The following is a 15,122-nucleotide window of genomic DNA, read 5'->3' on the forward strand; positions in this document are numbered from 1 at the left end:
ACTCGTCCTGCCCCCCCCAGGGGTCAGAGGGGGTGAAATCACCACCTTCTGAGACTCTTTTGAGGCCTGGGAAGCTTCAGAAGGTGGCGATTTCGCCCCCTCTTACCCCCAGGTGTGTGTTCCAATCATGCAAATAGCTCAGTTAGTGCTATGAACCCCATGAAAAAGGCACAAGGCTTGAAATAGTGGCTCACTAAAAGACATCTAAACAAGATCTGAACCAGGTCTTTCTGACTCACACATTACACCCGTTGCACTTTCCACTGTAGTAGTCTTGTTCCTACCAGAAACTCCACGTTAGAGAATTAATGGTGAGAATCTTGTTGGTGGGTTATACCAGCATAAGTGTAATTGCAAATTGCGCTAATTGACATGTTGCTCCTTGCATTCCTGATTTTGCCCCAAGCTTTGTGACTGGCTCATGAGTAGGAATGCAAACCCCAACTCATTAATTAACGGTGATTTACCATTATGATTTACACCAGTGGTTCTTAACATGGGAAATAACACCCCCCAGGGGGTGCTTTCATTTTTCAGGGGGGCAGTAGAACAAAAAGGGGTGGTGTGGGGGCAAAGGAACAGAACGGGGGCAGTACAGGACGCTGGAGCGAGCCAAACGTGTGAAGGTGGCTGTAGTGTGGGTCGGGTGGAAGGAAAGGGTGTCTCGGGTCCACGTCCTCGCCCAGTGAAGCACTGCCTCACACCCGGGTTTCTTGAAAGTTTTAGTTCCTGCATTGCAGTTTGTTTTTATGCCCTTTTAATATTTCTTTTTGCATCTTAAAATTTACTTGTAATTAAATCATTAAATGTTATTGGTTTTGGGGGCATTTCATTTTCCTGCAATTGAATTTTATTTTCAGGGGTCATTGGATTTAAGCATATTGAATAAATAAATAAATATCACTGTGGGGAGGGGGGCAATGATAACTTCAATGGCTCAAGGGGACATTTCTTTCAAAGAGGTTAAGAACCACTGATTTACACAATTATGCTTACACCAGTGTAAATCTCTGACAGGGTTTGGTCTTCTTTTCTTTGCCGAGACAATATCCCCTTTTGAAAGTGGTAACTAAAGAGAAGAGTTGAGCAATAATAATATTGTTACATTTCATTGGAGAAATTGTGATATAAACTCTGTAAGAAACTGCAGTGTTGTATCACAGCTGGAGAAGGAATGACTTACCTAAGGTCCCTTCTAAAGCAGGGATTTATTCATATACTGTATTTCGTTCACAAATTTCATTCTAATATAGACTTGGCTGCCTCTTTTGGCAATGAGCATAGTGATTTCTCCCTGCTTTCACTATTACTACAACACAAAGTGTTCAGGAACAAAGGAGGGACACAATCCTGTCCCACTGTGTACAATGCTGTGGTTGCACTTTAAGTTGCTGAAAATCCCTCTTATGTCCCAGAAAGTAAACATTACCAAACAGTATTCAAGCCCACCACAAAAATACAACAAATGTTACTGTCAGCAAAGGACAGAAGGGACCCCCTCACCACTGCAGGAGTATACCAAATACCTTGCAGTTGTGGCCAGGTATATATTGGAACCACAAAACGAAGCATCCACACCAGAATCAAATAACATGAGAGACACTGCAAACTAAACCAACCAGAAAAATCTGCAGTAGCTGAACATGCTCTGAAACAAAGGTAAAGGTAAAGGTAAAGGTTCCCCTTGACAATTTTTGTCCAGTCGTGTTTGACTCTTGGGGGCGGTACTCATCCCCGTTTCCAAGCCATAGAGCCAGCGTTTTGTCCGAAGACAATCTTCCGTGGTCACATGACCAGTGCGACTTAGACACGGAACGCTGTTAGCCCGCAGCGCCACCACGTCCCCTGCTCTGAAACAAACTGGATATGAAATTCTATTTCAAAATACTGAAATACTGGACAACACCAGCAATCATTACGTCAGACTGCACAGGGAAGCCATTGAAATCCACAAGCATCAGCACAGTTTCAACAAAAAAAGAGGAAAGTATGAATCTCAACAAAACTTGGCTCCCAGCTCTTAAAAATACAATGTGCAAAAGGTCAACGAACTCTACCCATCCACAAGGACAGGGGATCACTACACACAAAAGACCAGCTAATGACACCCATCAAGCACAGGAACAGATAATCTCTTCTCCTTAGCACAACAATACACCCACAACAATACACACTAATCACCCATCTACAGAAAAAGACAAAAGCCTATCCCACAGCCATAAATACTGCACTCCCAAAGCCAACTACATCAGAGCACAGAGTGCTGTCCTCTGAAGATGCCGGCCAACAGAGACTGGTGAAACATTAGGAAGAACAACCTTCAGAACATGGCCAGAGAGCCCGAAAAACCCACAACAACCATTACCAGAACCATCTAAAGTTATCTGTCTGCCTGGACACTTGAGGTTTCCTGGATTCAAAGCACTGCAATAGTCCATTCTAACTCACAAAGACAGGATCCTTCTCATAACATGCCAAGAGAGGCATAATCTTAAGGCCACTCACAAGAACTTTTGAAATGTCTGTCTTGTTTTAATAGTAGAGTACCTCCTACAGCATTTGAGTTCCCACCTTTTTACTGATTTTCTGATGCATCCTCACGAATATTCTAGGAAAAAGCATCACTTGTTTAATTCCTATATAGGAATTGCTGTTTAGGCTGCCCCCTTTTCAAAATTTTAAATCTGGCTCTTGTGCCTTTAAGAGCAACTTGATCTTTAGCTCTTAGTGGGTGATAATGGTTATTATCTCCAAGCTGGGTTTTTGTTTTTGTTCTTTAAGCTGCCCTTCTTGTTTCTAGACATAAAAATGCTGTTGAAGGAATAGAAGCTAAACAGCCTGCTTTCATCTGGTCATTTGGCAAGGCTAACTATTTTTATATAGCGTCTTCCAGATGTTGGTTGATTCCAAACACCATCACATGGGGGAAGGTGTAGTCCAACAATATCTGCAGGGCCACATGTTCCCTGGCCTGCTTCAAATGAACAAGAATAGGGCTGCTCAAGTTGGCAGCCTTCGTTTTGTCTTTGTATAGCATCCCTTCTTGCAGCATGGCAACCCACCTACAGCAAATCATACTTTATGACTCACTCTCCCACATCCCCAGGGATTATGTAAAATAGAAAAGACAAAAACGAGAAACTAATTTTGATCCTGGCAGCTCTCTCTTTTATCTAGATAAACCGAGAATAAAAAGCAACAATCAACTCTTAACCCCTCCCCAATATGTGCCTGCACTATAATTTCTTTGTGCTGTGCTATAACTGGTGCAATACTTACCAGGACCATTTTAACAGCCCTGAGATCTAAGAGATGGGGCCTCAGATGCCTTGCCTATAACTCACAATTTCCTGCAGCTACCCAAGCAAACTTTGGGCCTGGAAAATTATCTAAGAGTAGCTCACACAGGGGTGGAAAATCCAGACTGCTGGAAATGTACCAATCAGACTTTTGGGTGGCACTCAAACTTCTCAAGATCCCCAATAGTTTCTCACTAAATTTATTTCCAAAACATGTGCATGTGTTCTTGCCCTAGGTGAAAAAAACATTCATAGACAGACTGCGTGGATGTGGATTAATTTGGAGGCACCCTTCTTGCGCATGGAGTGCAAAACAGATTCAACAAAGGGCCACAACGGATCGGCTCTTTTGCCAGCGGCCTGACGGTTTCTGTGCTTTTTAAACAGCACACCCGGCAGCCCGAGTTGTGAAGCGGGGAAATCTTTCCTTCGCTGCTTATCTCCCCAGGGGGAGAAGGCTGCCGGGCCGCTGGCTGTGGAGGAGGCCCTGCAGGCGCTAGGATGATGAAGTCCCACAGGCTTCATCATCATTGGAGCGGTGGGGGTAGTCTGTCTGGATCACCCACCTCCATCAGCCACAGTCGCCCGCTTTTCTCTCCCCGACCCCGCTCCCCGAGGCAAGGCAACGGGCACCACGAAGCGGGGTGCGGGTATGTGTGGGTGCAACAAGTTTCCCGCCGGTGTGTCTCCATAACAGGGGAAGCCAACAGACTCCCGCACCATGCAGGGGGGGGGGGACACGCCGCTCTCCCTCCATGGTGCCTTCCCTCTCAGTCTCCCCTCGCCTCCAATTCCGCCCCCCCCCCGCTGCCGCCGCCGCCGCCTCAGGAGGCGAAGAAGGAGCGGCTATTAATAGGCGCGCTCAGGCGGCGGCGCCCTCTCCGTCCCCTGCTGGTGGCCGCGAAGTGTTTTGGCCAGATATGGCTTGGGCGGCTGCCGGGTCTCTCGGGGACAGAGGGGGGCCGAGGGGCAAACACACACACACATACACAATAAAGAGGGGGTGTTCAAAGTTAGTTCAGGAGGTCGTCTCCCTCAGCCCCCCACCCACGCACCCAACCCACCGCTCCGTACCTGCTGGGACTGCCCTTGCCGGTGGAGCGCGAAGGCAGCGGCGCGCTGCTCGTTCTCACGCCGCCGAGACGCACGCCTGGAAGAGGAGACCGAAAGTTAGGCGGGGAGGAGAGGAGCGCAGGGGGTTCCCGCCCCCCAGCCACCGCCACTGTCAGTCATCATGAGGCCTGAGAGGGCGAGGGACCGGAAAGCACGCACAACACACCACACCACACACACACACACACGGGAGCCACGAGCGGCGAGGCGCGCCCTGACCCACACGCCCTTCTCTCTCCCCCTCCAAAGACGAGGAAAAGGACTCTGCTCCCCGGCGGCGCTGGAGGAAAGAGGCGCCTGGGTCTCGACTCAAAAAGCGAACCGCCTCGGGGCTTCCCTCGCAGGAACTCCGTCGTGGGGATAGTATAACCCTGTCGCGATTCTCTTGCCCCTCTGGCCGAGCTAAGCCTTCACTTCTTCGGGGTAGCGCGTCGCTAGGGCAGGCTTGAAGCTTGGAAATGGGGAAAAGGACAGCCGCCCTCAGGAAAGCCTCCCCCTCCACCCCTGATCCCGCCATAACTCCAGATATATTTTAACTTCTTTGTAAAAAAACATATAGGGCCGTTTACTCTTATTGGTAGAATTCAAGGGCGACCCCCCCCCCCCGCTCCCGCCTGGATACTGTGTTTTATAGGAAGATAAAGGCAAATTATGCTAAATTAATATATATTAGGTGCCAACATCAAAACTCTCTGCGTCTGTGATCCAAAGCTATCGATGCATCTCGTAAAAATAACATGATCCACAAAACGAATTTGAATACTGTAGTTGCTTACATTCCAGGTATTGACTGGAACAAGATTATCTCCACATACTGTATTTGCTAAATACCTTAACCAAGTAGGTAACAGACCTCTTGAAGCAGAGGTCCACAGCACCAGTGGTACCACCCCATATACTGTACATAGGACGTTCTCAAGGGTCTAAACTTAGATAAGACTGTCATTAAGGGTGGACTAACCATGTTCAAGCTTGGTGCAAGGATAAAGTTATCCTTCGCTCTGACCTTTCCTTCCTACCTAAAGATGCCTCTGTCTTCCACCTTTCCTAATATGTTTTCTCACCGGTCTTCTTCCCACATCTCTTGTGTCTGTTCTTTGGTCATCTGTGCATCTGGATGTACAGATCTGCACCTGCTGCAGAGCCATGGTGCAAAAACATCTGAACAGTGTTTTGGCCCAAATCCTCCTCCTTTCAGTGCATATGGAAGAGGGTGGTCCTTCCATCCCAAAATATGGATGGCACAGCCCTAGAACAACAGCCACAGGTGCTGAAGGGAGTAGGTGAGGGAAGCAGGTTGTATGAATGAGCAGATGACCACTTTAAGAAGAAGCTTTACAAGTCAGTAGCCTGTCTGTTTTCTGTCTCCTATAGAAATGTTTACAGTGGAACCCAACACCAAACATAGTCCATGAATGTTGGCACAGGAGATGTACCACACACCCAAGACTCTTGCAGCCAAGGAATATTTAGAAAGTTCTACCTGTGAAACTGATATTTCATCCATTATTTCATTTTGTTTCCATACCTCTGACGAAGTAGGCGTGTCTACAAAAGCTCACATTAAAATATAGTCTTTAAGGTGCCACATGTTTTCGTCTTGTTTTATTTCTTTGGATTTTGCCTGAGAAGGTCAATAGCCCATTTTTCTTTGTCATGGCCTCTGTGCATTGCATGCATGGGTAAAAATCAGTGAGCTTACCTTCAAAGATTAGATGAAGGCTGGCATGTAGGCACCTGTAATCGCTCTAGTACAGCAGAGAGGACTGCCCTACTGAAAGAAGTATCCTTCTAAAATCTCATGTCAAGAGGATAATGTCAGATAAAGGTTGATGGGTGTGGCTAAGTCGCTGCTTTGCAGAATCCAGGTAAAGATAAACCCCTTCAGAAAAGCAGTGGACCTAAACCTGACTCTTATGGAATGATTCTCTGGTGCAGCTGGCCATGGTGCCTCTGCAAGTTGATATGCCATTCTGATAAGTCTTCACCATCCACTTTTGCAAGGTGTTGGGAAGATCCCTTTCTAGGGCTGGAATGAGTCAGGAACAGCCAAGGAGACTTTCAAAGGGGGCTGTTCTATTGCACATTGTATGTAAGGTAATTGTCCAGTAAGGACTGGACAATTGTCCAGTCATGTCCGACTCTCGGGGGCGGTGCTCATCCCCGTTTCCAAGGCGTAGAGCCAGCGTTTGTCTGTAGACAGTTTCTGTGGTCACGTGGCCAGTGCGACTAGACACAGAATGCCATTACCTTCCCACCGTGGTGGTATGTAGTGATCAGCCTGGTAGGCTCAGGTAGATGATTATTGGCATGTACCAATGAGAGCTGTTGGGAGGCAGAGCCAGAGAAACTAGAAGGGAGAGGTGAGTCAGAGTCTTCAGTCAGAGAGACAGAGAAGGAAGAAGATAGTTTGGGTTTGAGGCAGAGAGAAAGTGCTTAAGGAGTGATTAGTCAGAGTGTGACCTGTATCAATTAAGATATAAGAGATTAAAGTAAAATGGTGAAGCTTTGTGTAACTTTAAGAATGTGATGACTTATAATCCATGAACCTGTTTCTGTTTAAAAGTTCAGTACTGACTGGACCTCAGTCTTTCATAGGAAATATAAATTGATAAAGAGATCAACTGGTAGTAGCATGTTAAATGGCCTGTTGGGATTATCTTTGTGAGCTCTGTGTTTGGTGAAACAAGCAGGGGCCATGGGATAAATGTCACAGGTACCTATTTATCTACTCGCATTTTTACATGCTTTCGAGCTGCTAGGTTAGCAGGAGCTGGGACGAGCAATGGAAGCTCACTCCGTAGCATGGGTTCGAACTGCTGATCTTTTGACCTTGCAGCACAGAGGCTCTGCGGTTTAACCCGCAGTGCCACCATGTCCCTTGTATGTAAGGTAAAGGTTCCCCTTGACATTTAGTCCAGTCGTGTCCGACTCTAGGGCGTGGTGCTCATCCCCGTTTCCAATCCAGAGCCAGCGTTTGTCCGAAGACAGTTTCTGTGGTCACGTGGCCAGTGTGACTAGACACAGAACGCCGTTACCTTCCCACCAAGGCGGTACCTATTTATCTACTCGCATTTACATGCTTTCGAACTGCTAGGTTGGCAGGAGCTGGGACAAGTGACAGGTGGATTTGATCACGTGGATTTGATCTTGCGACTCCTGGTCTTCTGACCTTGCAGCACAGAGGCTTCAGTGTATGTAAGAGCCCTATTTAAATCCAGCTTGAGAACAGCCCTTTTGAAAGCCAACATAGATGGTGAGAAGAAGACTGGCAGGACAATATCTTAGGAAAGGTGGGAGGCTAGGATATCTTTCGGTAGGAAGAAAAAGTCAGGGGGGAAGGATAATTTTGTCTTGGTGCCAGATTAAACATGATTGATCCACCTTTAAGGAACACAGTTCTCCTGTTTTGCATGTGATAGCTGTGAGGAAAAGCTACTTTGGCTGACAATTAAATCCAAAGAGGCTTAGCCAGTGGCTCAAAAGGAGGCTTCGTGAGTCGAGCAAGTACTCGCAGATACAGCCAGTGGGACTAGTGGTGGAATGTGTTGTGCTATTTTGTGAAGCAATTTCTTAAGCAGAGTTTTTAAAAAGTGCAAAATATGGAACAAAGTGAACTGATTACATGGCTAAATAAATATTAATTGATAAAGAAAATTTAACTTTTGTCCAAAAGGACAGAGCAAAAACTGTGAAACCGGATAAATTCAAACAGTTGTCAGGATCACAGGTATGGCTCTGGGGGGAAAAATACCAGAACACTTGCCATTAGTAGCCCTGGGAGTGATGTGCAGAGGGTTTTAAATTATTTGTTATCTTTCTGTTTAGTGCTGAATCCTGCACACTGTGAGATAACTGGAAGGAGGACTGATGCTCATTCTCTTGTACCAACTCGGGGCCAAAATGGAGCGAGATACTACTGATCCCTGCTCAACTGCAGTACTGGATGTTTCAGTTGGATGTTGACATGAGTGTCTTGATTCATGCCCCCCCCCCCCCATTTTTAGAACTGATTGAAAAGGCAAGGGTGAAGTTTGCACTAGCGTTCTTCTTGGTGGGATCTGTTTAGTAGCTTTGCTAAATCGTTCATCATGGCTGTCTTATGCACTGCTACAAGGCCTATGTTGTAGCAGAGGCACCAATGACGAAAGTTGAGGGTGAGATCCTGCAGTGTATTGGACCAGGTTCCTTGATGCACCAAACACTAATGGAGTTGTCAGCAGCGACCTGATTTATTTCCCAGCAAGTGCTTTTTAGATTTTGAAAAATGGCAACAGCTGTTGATGTAATTTCCATCCATCTCCTCTGAATAAGAGAACTGAGACACGCGTCTCCTCAACTCACACTTGATGTGTCTGCTGGGACTGTGAGAAGTTGTGGGGGAGCAAAAGGCATGCCCAGGAACAAGTGTTTGATATGGATCCACCACTGAAGGGAAAGGACAAGTGAGGACAAGTGTCAGCAGAAGTAATCTGGTATGTTTCTGCGGGTTGTATAGTGGCAACAAACTCAGGATTGTAGTGGGTGCGTGTGGAACCTGGTGAACCACAGGGCTGCAAGAATGGATGTTAGAATGCCTCAGACAGAGAGTACCAAGGGAAGGTCATTGAGCAGTTAGGTTGGGGAAAAATTAGAGTTAGAGTAGACACTGGTACATCTGGAGTGTCTTGACTCTCTTCTTTTGTTAAGAAAGATCTTAAGATTCCATCGTTTTCGACTTCTATGCTTGTCAACATTGATCTGCTGAGTCAGCATGAGGACCTTCAGAATCCTGGGAGATTTACAGATGGAAGGCATGTTAGGAGGAGAATCAACAGTAGAAATGGCCTTCTCCAAAGGATTTTAACCATGCAAGAGGGATTTCCTCCCCCAAGCCTTCAACATGTTTTAACACACCTTGTTTCATAATTATGTGGCTTTAAAAATGTTTGTAAGCAACCCTCGGATATGATTGGATAATGGTAAGGAAAAACCCCTTGCAGTAAATAGGGAATGCTCACTAGGGTATCATAGCTGTTACAAAGGGTAAAATTAACTGTCTGACCATGGGCCAAACACACTTTCTGTCTAACCTACATCAAAGTGTTATTTTGAAAGTAAAGTGGGCAGGAGTGTAATTTATCCTGCTATGAGCTCACTAATATATGCAACTAATAGTTAAGTAAACCATAGATGGCCTGTGTACAAGGTCTTACTCTCAAGTGGGTAGGCACAGAATTAAGCAGCCCTTTGTATGCTTTGTGGGGAAAATGTCCAAACTAGTAACAATGAAATTTGGCACTACTGTACTAACTTTTCTTTGGCCCCCTCCCATGCTCTCAAGTCCCAAGTGGAGCTGAAATGTGTCTCCCAAAGTTTCCCCATACTTGATATAAACAGTGATAATGATAAGACCATGTTTAATTTCTGCCACTGCTGTGCAACACCCCCTCCCCAATTTCTGTAGAAATACAGCTTACATTATTCTAGCTGTTAGCAGCAGCCAAGGCAAAGATTGAGCACTGAATGTGTAATCATATTGGATGTCTACATTACATTTATTCCTTCCCTATACACTAAATGTTATAGACCAGTTGTTATTAAACTTTGTATTAAAGAACACTCTTCTATATGACAAAAGTAAAAGTTTTTGTATAGAAAGAACCAGCCAGCAACCATATACTAAGAGCTGAAAAGTGTGTTACAGCAGTCTGGTCTGAAGCATTTGGTATTGAAAACACACACAGGTACACAATGGTTAAATGCCCATCTCTAAATCCCTGTTTTGACCAGACTTTGTATTACTTCTTGTATATGCAGAAACACAACTGAGATAAGGCACAGAGAACTAGAAACTTGAATACAGCCTACTGTGTGGGAAGTAGGTTCCTAGCTGTAGAGGAATGCAATAAAGAGGATGAGCATTTGTGAAGTTCGGCAGGTGTGAAAATCTCATACTTACAAACTGATATCAATCACGAGTCTTTGGAAATATAAAATATGCATACCGTTATACCTAAACACATTTATGGTGCCTGTTGTAAAATGTACAGCACAATATGTGAAACACATGCGTCACAAATACAACTCAGAACCTTGACTAGCTGTGGAGTCGATATGTTACAGGAAATCTGGATTTACTGCCACACAAACAGAGAGATGACAGCAGCCAGGTAATATATAGCTGGGTTTGTTTAGAAGGCATTTGGGAAAGATGCTATTGTTGTGTAGTTTTGGTATCTGGAAATAACTTCAGACTCAATTACTGCAGTTTGCTTTTCTTTTGTAATTATTAAGTGAACCATTTTCACTAATGGGAAGGAGGGAATGGGAGAGAGAGAGGGAGAGAGAGAACTAAAAAGCAGCAGCAGAGAGTAAATGGCTTACAATCACAGGCCTGAATCCACTGTGGCTCTCCAACAAGGGACATGATTTTGTTTTCTTTCTTCCCTGTAGCTTTCAGAGCTGCCTGTAATCAGACCCAGGGAGTTTTCCAATTCCTTGGAATTCTTTCCAGTTCCTTGAATCTGCTTTTTGGGAATGCACAGGGAGCTGCAGTGGGAAGATTATCCCTGTCTTACTTCTGTTGCATTCTACTCATTCATTAATTAAAAAAAATCAGAGTTGGGTCCTGCCTGCTGCAGATAAAAGTTGTTCATCCCAGTTAAAAGTTCTCAGTGCTGTTATTGTACACAAAAGGGCCAGAGTGATGCCATGTGGGTATGCGGTCTCCATGGTCTTGATCTCAGGTTTTGAGGCACAGTATTGATCTTGTGAACATACCTCATTTAATAAGAATTAAACCTGGGTTCATTTAATTTACTGTTGTATTTTCTGACAGACAGCAACTCTTTCGATCTTTCTTTCCATGTTGTTCTGTGATTATCTAAAGGCAGAGGTCTTAACATGGTAGGGCCAGGAGGATCAAAATAATGTTGTCTTGAGAGTTCCATCTAACCAGCAGGCCAACTGTTAAGTTTACCTTTAACTAATACTTAATCTGAAGTACAAGGCAAGGGTTTCAACAGAGTAAGTTAACAGAAATATTTATTCATATAGATAACATTCTAGCATTAAACCAGGGGTTTCCAGCCTTGAGTCCCCAGGTGCGCTTGGATTAAAATGCTCAGAAGCCTTCCTCACTGGCTGTGCTGACCAGGATTTCTGGGAGTTTTAGTCCAAAAACATCTGGGGACTAAAGGCTGGGAACCACTGCATTAAACAGTGCAAAAATCAGAAGTAAACCAGAAGTTTTAGTCACAGTTATATTACCATTCACATTCTTATTGCTCAAGTAACTGAAATGTAAAAACAGATTAATCTGATTTTGAAATCTGCATACAATATTGGGTCATAATATCATGGATCCATATATCCGTATCGGGTAGTGATGTGTCAACTAAGTAGACAACTGCTTTTTTGTCCCACGGATTAGCTCCATCCACAATTGCTTGCACCTGTGCAACCAAGGGCTTCTTCTCAACATGATTTCGGAAGACCACCGACGCCTCCTCTGACCACTGCTGACATTCTATTCCTAGAGGAAAGAGGCACAGAACCAAATTAAACACAGATGCATTATGGTGCAGGAAGGTTTGGGGACCTTTGGGATAGACCTCCCCTACACAGCACGCAATCTCTGACCCTGCAGATTTGGGCATATGTGATATCAATGATGGCTGTGCAGTCAGACACACCCACCCGAAGAGCTGTCCTTTTACATACAACCGCAGCCCATCACACATCACTTCACTTACCCTATGCTCCAGTGATAGAAATTTAAACCTTAATGTTCAAGGAAAACTGACGACTGTGATGTAGGAATGAATGCAACAGAGAAACCCAAGTTTGCAGAACCTAGTCCTTGAAAGATGGGCAGCAAACATGTTGAAAAGAACTTGTACAAGATCCATCTCTGAACAACTAAAAACATCATTTGCTGTGGAAACCAGGAGCACATTTAAAATGGACTAGTCTGTATTTTTCAAATGAAGAAGTGGGCTTGGATGCATGAAACTTTGAAAAAAAAAAAAACGAGTAAATCTTAAATATGCTAAAAGGCTTCTCCCCCCTCCCCCCGTTACAACAGACTAACATGGCTACTAGCCAGTATGGATTTGATTTAAATCATTGTAAAAAAAATTTTAACATCAGATATTTAAAATTTGAATTGTGATTAAATCAAGTTGATTAAAAAAAACTTAGATGTTTATCCACCCTGTTACCAAACTAGGTCATTTACTGTGCTATAAAACAGAATTTGAAAAAGTTACTTCTAAAGGTAACTCCCAGACTCCTCTACCATGGTCAACACAGCTGCAGGTCATGGCTGGGGGGATTCTGCAAATTGTACTCCAAATCCAGTAACACTTCCAAGCTCGGTTATTAAAAGTATTTGGGTGACTACGCTGCACTAGTAAAGAAACCCTGATCACTCCAGCAACCCATACAGTACCTAATTTTATCTTTAGCTTAAGCCTAACAGCAAATCATAGGGCAAAACTTACTGGATCATAACAATCCAAATGCCGAAGTGGGGTGCATCATGAGTTGAATGGCCCTTGAAAGAAATCTTTTCACACGTAAAAGTGCTCGATAGCTCGATGGTGTAGGTGTCTGGTGATTGAGCCAGATGTCGGGAGTTTGATCCCCCACTGCACCTCCTTGAGAGAGGCTGGACTTGATGATCCAAAGGTTCTGTTCTGCATTTCTAAGATTATGGTTATTAAAGCTGAATGCTAAAGCAAGAGGCCTGTTCTTTGACACAATGGGTAATGATGCCAAGCAAGGCTTCCATAGGCAAGTGTTTACCCGTATGCCTCCTATCCCCAGATATACACTAATAGCCCAAAGTGGTTCAGCGCAGGAAGACCTTCAGTATCTGGCATTTGGAGGCTACTCACTCCACCTGGAAAGCAACAGAGTAGTCACATGCAACATCCAGACGGGCTGAAGTAATTTAATCAGTGGAATGGCCAAATACGACAAAATAATGACATGTTAAAAGGATTTTAGAACACTTTCCTAATTTTGGAACAGGCCCCACTGGCACAGATGACAAGAACACTGAACAGAGTAAAATAATATTATCAGCAGTAGGTGCCCAAGGAGGCTCTGCTGGTGCAAAACTCAGTGAACAGAATCCTGTTTATCTGTACGTGCACAATTTAAATGGCGCAAAATGCACTGTGGCAAATTGCTACTAACAAGCTGCCAATCGCATTATGAGGCGTGTTCCCAACTGCACCTAGCACCCTGAATGGTGTCTTCTTTGTTAGCAACAACTTGCGAATGTGAGTTGCTTAATTTATGAAGGTGTAAATCACTAACAAGCAATGGGTAAAGATACTTTCAATTTACACTGAGTTGTAAAACACTGCTGATGTGCTTTCCCTGTTTCAGCTGCCAATATAATCTTTTGCTTAAAATGTACTTCAATTATATCAGTCCCTTTTCCCACCTTGGAAGTTTTGAAAAGGTTTAAAATGGATGAAGACAAGGGCTATAGCATATCACTCCATTCCATATGTAAAAATGGCCATTTAGCATTTTAAAATGTTTGTATGGACTCACATTGCAGGAAGGCAACACTGGCTCCTTGAAACACATACTAATCATTTTTCCCTCCAAACTTGTCATGCAAACCACTCCAGTGACAAATTCTTTGCGAATGATTTACTGGTGCAGCTCCAGAATAATGGAGTTTCACGCATATATCATACCAGCAGATTTTAGATACTGTACATAAAGATTTTGAAAATATATTCATGTGTGCATTTACAATGGTTTGCTAACCCAGCAACAAACACCATTCTTTTAATAAAAAAAGATTTGGTTGAACCAGCTACATGGCTCCGAAGATGATGAAATAACTATAAATTCTCATAAAGTTATACTCAGTGGCACATAACAGATGGACTTCCTAAATCTTCACAGCAGAGGAAAATGTGCTTTTAAGGGTTAAAACATTATTGATATTCTGCAACATTCCAGGTTGAACATAAAAGAGAGATGGTGAACTGAGTTGGCTCAAACGAACCTACACTAAATTTCTTTTTAAAATAACCTCCATTTTTGATCATTTCAATCATTTAGAATCCGGCACCCACCTGCAAGCTGGGCAGTTATGGCCTGAAATGGCAGTTTTCTGAACAAGTCCAGCAGGGGTCTTACATTCTGGATGCTAATAAGCTCATGTGTTCCATAGTCCAGTTCATACACTGACACCAGCCCCTTTGATAACATTCCTTTTATTAATACTCTATACCACCTAAGAAACAGATAAAACATAACAATAACTGTACAGCCGCAAGGCATAAATTAAGTACGTAGTAATGTAGATCACATTTTACTATTGCTGTTAGTTAAATACCTTTTAACAATAAATGAATTAACACCTGTTATTTGGTTGCCACTTTTCCAACCTCTTAAGAGTTGCTTATCCTCCTCAAAATATGCTCATCAAGTTCTCATTCATTCAAGAAATCCTATCTAGTTTTGGTCTTTTAACAGCTGCGTTAGATCAGTCAAATCCCCTTCTCTGTTCTTGTCCAGAAAGAAAGTCTTGGGGACATGTACAGTAACAGACCTGGCTCTTTTCCTCTTTCCCTGTCAGGGATGCCAGTTGAGCCCCTTTGCTTACCCCAAAGTAAATGGTGAAGGATATACAGCTATCTGTGCAAAACATACCCCTAAACAGTTAACATTTGAGATTCCCCAAAAGGAATGGCC

The 15,122-nt window shown here is 43.8% G+C and overlaps 2 protein-coding genes across 4 annotated transcripts in view; both read right to left on the reverse strand.

Annotated features, from left to right (window-relative positions):
* TMOD1 (tropomodulin 1) overlaps window positions 1-4,511 on the reverse strand; it is a 55,314-nt gene extending 50,803 nt beyond the window's left edge. For both annotated transcript variants that reach the window (XM_020791396.3, XM_078384809.1), the window contains exon 1: window positions 4,374-4,511. The gene's annotated coding sequence lies outside the window, so the exon portion shown is untranslated. The remainder of the gene's footprint in view (window positions 1-4,373) is intronic.
* Window positions 4,512-11,421: 6,910 nt separating this feature from the next.
* Window positions 11,422-15,122, reverse strand: part of TDRD7 (tudor domain containing 7) — a 35,416-nt gene continuing 31,715 nt past the window's right edge. For both annotated transcript variants that reach the window (XM_020791332.3, XM_020791331.3), the window contains exons 16-17: window positions 14,501-14,661; window positions 11,422-11,928 (exon numbers count right to left, since the gene is read on the reverse strand). In XM_020791332.3, the coding sequence (XP_020646991.3) occupies window positions 11,708-11,928; window positions 14,501-14,661 (382 nt within the window). In that variant the 3' untranslated portion in view covers window positions 11,422-11,707. The remainder of the gene's footprint in view (window positions 11,929-14,500; window positions 14,662-15,122) is intronic.

Source organism: Pogona vitticeps, chromosome 2 (assembly GCF_051106095.1).
Source record: "Pogona vitticeps strain Pit_001003342236 chromosome 2, PviZW2.1, whole genome shotgun sequence".
Taxonomy (NCBI): Eukaryota; Metazoa; Chordata; class Lepidosauria; order Squamata; family Agamidae; genus Pogona; species Pogona vitticeps.